Genomic DNA, 2,181 nt, shown 5'->3' on the forward strand with positions numbered 1-2,181 from the left:
AAAACAAATAATAAAAGCGTAGTAAAGTGAGGAGCAAGTGTCAACCTTCTTCCTCCATTCACTCAAATATGTAACAACCATTTTGAATAAAAATGAATGCAGATCGTGCAACACCAACATGTATCCCATCCCATCCCACTTTATTTATAAAGCACTTTTAAAACAGTAACAAGGCTGAACAAAGGGCTGTACAATAAACATATACATAAATCTATAATTGTAAAAATAGTAAACAAATGACCAAATAGCTAGATAAATAAAAATATTTAAGTAATTTCACACTGGGTCAAAGCCCAGGGCGTAGAAGTGTTAAGACCTAAAAACAGTTAGGGTGGGTGTCTAACATGCAAACCAGTTCAGTTTTGGACTTGCAGCTTTATGATATATATGCATTAATGTGTATTTATTAGTTTTTTTTTATACATTTATACATTTCATACAATACTTTAGGAAAGAAACATTGATATGAATTAACAGGCTTAATTGCATGCAGTGGTTAGTACAAGTTCACAATAATATTTCTGCTCAGCAAGCGTGCACGCAACTATCCACACAAATCAAGACGTCTGAGCTCAGCTTTGCTTTCGCCACGATAGCCAGCTGCTATCCAGTTGTTGGAATGTTGTGGACACAAAGAAAATCAGTTAATTGTCATTAACATGAACAAACGAGTTCTGACTTGCTGAGACCGACTCACGAAGACTTCTGTTAGTGACATCAGAGTGTTTTGGTGCTGCTGGTGGTGTTGCTCCTCCTGTACGTCTCCACGCCCGCAGAGCCCCCCGTCTCAAGTGTGTTGATCATCTGTTGCTCTTTTCGTTGGTCTTCTTTCATGAAGAGGTCAACCAGCAGAATCTTTTCGTTGTGAATCTGTTGGCTGATATTCTTGGGGATGTCTGGGATTAACCAGTCAATGATATCATTCATCAGCATCACAATGTTCTGGGGAACAAATAAACAGAGTAACTCAGATTTCCAGATGTTGAAAACATCATGATAGCGACCCCCGTGACCCAAAAATAGAATAAGCGGGTAAAAGATAATGGATGGATAATAACTTAAAGTGGTTTTGTTTAGGCTACAGTGTCTAATTATCTAAATCAAATTATAGCATTCATTGGCAGGAGATAAAAACATTTATTATTCTTCTGATTACCTGGAAAACGATAACAAAAGCCAGCCGTACAGCTAGCACTGCCCAGAACTCCTTGGAGATCTCATATGGTGTGAGAGACCATGGAGGTTCTCTGTAGTCCTTATACCTTTAAAACCAAAACAAAAGACAATATCATTTATTATTTAAAGTTCAGTACATGAGCAGTTTGTATTCATAGGGTCAAATGTTTTATTATGATCAACACCTCTTACAAGAAATTACTTCCAGTAATCCACTGGATTTCAGAGATTTTTATTCCTTCTAACTTCTGGTCAACAACTATTTTTATTTTTCGCTTTTCTCCTTTTATTCAAGGAGAACAAAGCAATTTACCCTCCAACACAAAGCAGGCTTCATATTTGCATTCATTATAATTTGCATTCACAGTTATCCACAGTCTGTATTTCTTTACTACTTTTTAAAATAATGTTTGGAGGAATCTGTTTATGTCCATACAAAAACACTGAAAGTAATTCTATAGATATCGGGACAGTTTTGGAAGGACGTCCAACGTGTCACTCTTGTTTCATGCTTTCTCCACCTGTTCATGATACTGTAACTGTTTTATTGTGTACCATGGTACATCCAGTTCTGAAAGCAATGAAGAGGATGAAGATGGGGGGGATGGGCAGTTGGACCTGATGACAAACCAGTGTAGGCATCAGAATGTCTAGGTGAGATGGCAGAGAGGATTCAGACTCAATTACAGTATTTCACAGAATTTTGAGGGTGAGAAAATGCCTGAGGAATGGAGAAGAAGTGCTGGTGGCCATTTTTAAGAACAAGGATGATGTTTAGAGTTGTAGAAACTACAGGGGAATTAAGTTGATGAGCCACACGATGAAGATCTGGGAGAGAGTTGTGGAAGCAAGACTTAGACGAGAGGTGACTGAGCAGCAGGATGGTTTCATGTCAAGAAAGAGCTCCACAGATCCATCTTTGCTTTGAGGATGTTGATGGAGAACAACAGAGAGGGTCAGAAAGAACTCCATTGTGTCTTTGTGGATTTAGAAAAAGCATCTGAC

At 38.1% G+C, this 2,181-nt stretch overlaps 1 protein-coding gene across 1 annotated transcript in view; it reads right to left on the reverse strand.

Moving 5' to 3' along the window:
* Nucleotides 1-717: 717 nt before the first annotated feature.
* LOC119415893 (anoctamin-1-like) overlaps nucleotides 718-2,181 on the reverse strand; it is a 7,996-nt gene continuing 6,532 nt past the window's right edge. The window contains exons 5-6 of the mRNA XM_037683066.1: nucleotides 1,157-1,262; nucleotides 718-942 (exon numbers count right to left, since the gene is read on the reverse strand). Coding sequence (XP_037538994.1) covers nucleotides 718-942; nucleotides 1,157-1,262 — 331 coding nt within the window. The remainder of the gene's footprint in view (nucleotides 943-1,156; nucleotides 1,263-2,181) is intronic.

The sequence above is a fragment of the Nematolebias whitei genome, chromosome 10 (genome assembly GCF_014905685.2).
Source record: "Nematolebias whitei isolate Nwh7 chromosome 10, NemWhi1, whole genome shotgun sequence".
Classification (NCBI taxonomy): domain Eukaryota; kingdom Metazoa; phylum Chordata; class Actinopteri; order Cyprinodontiformes; family Rivulidae; genus Nematolebias; species Nematolebias whitei.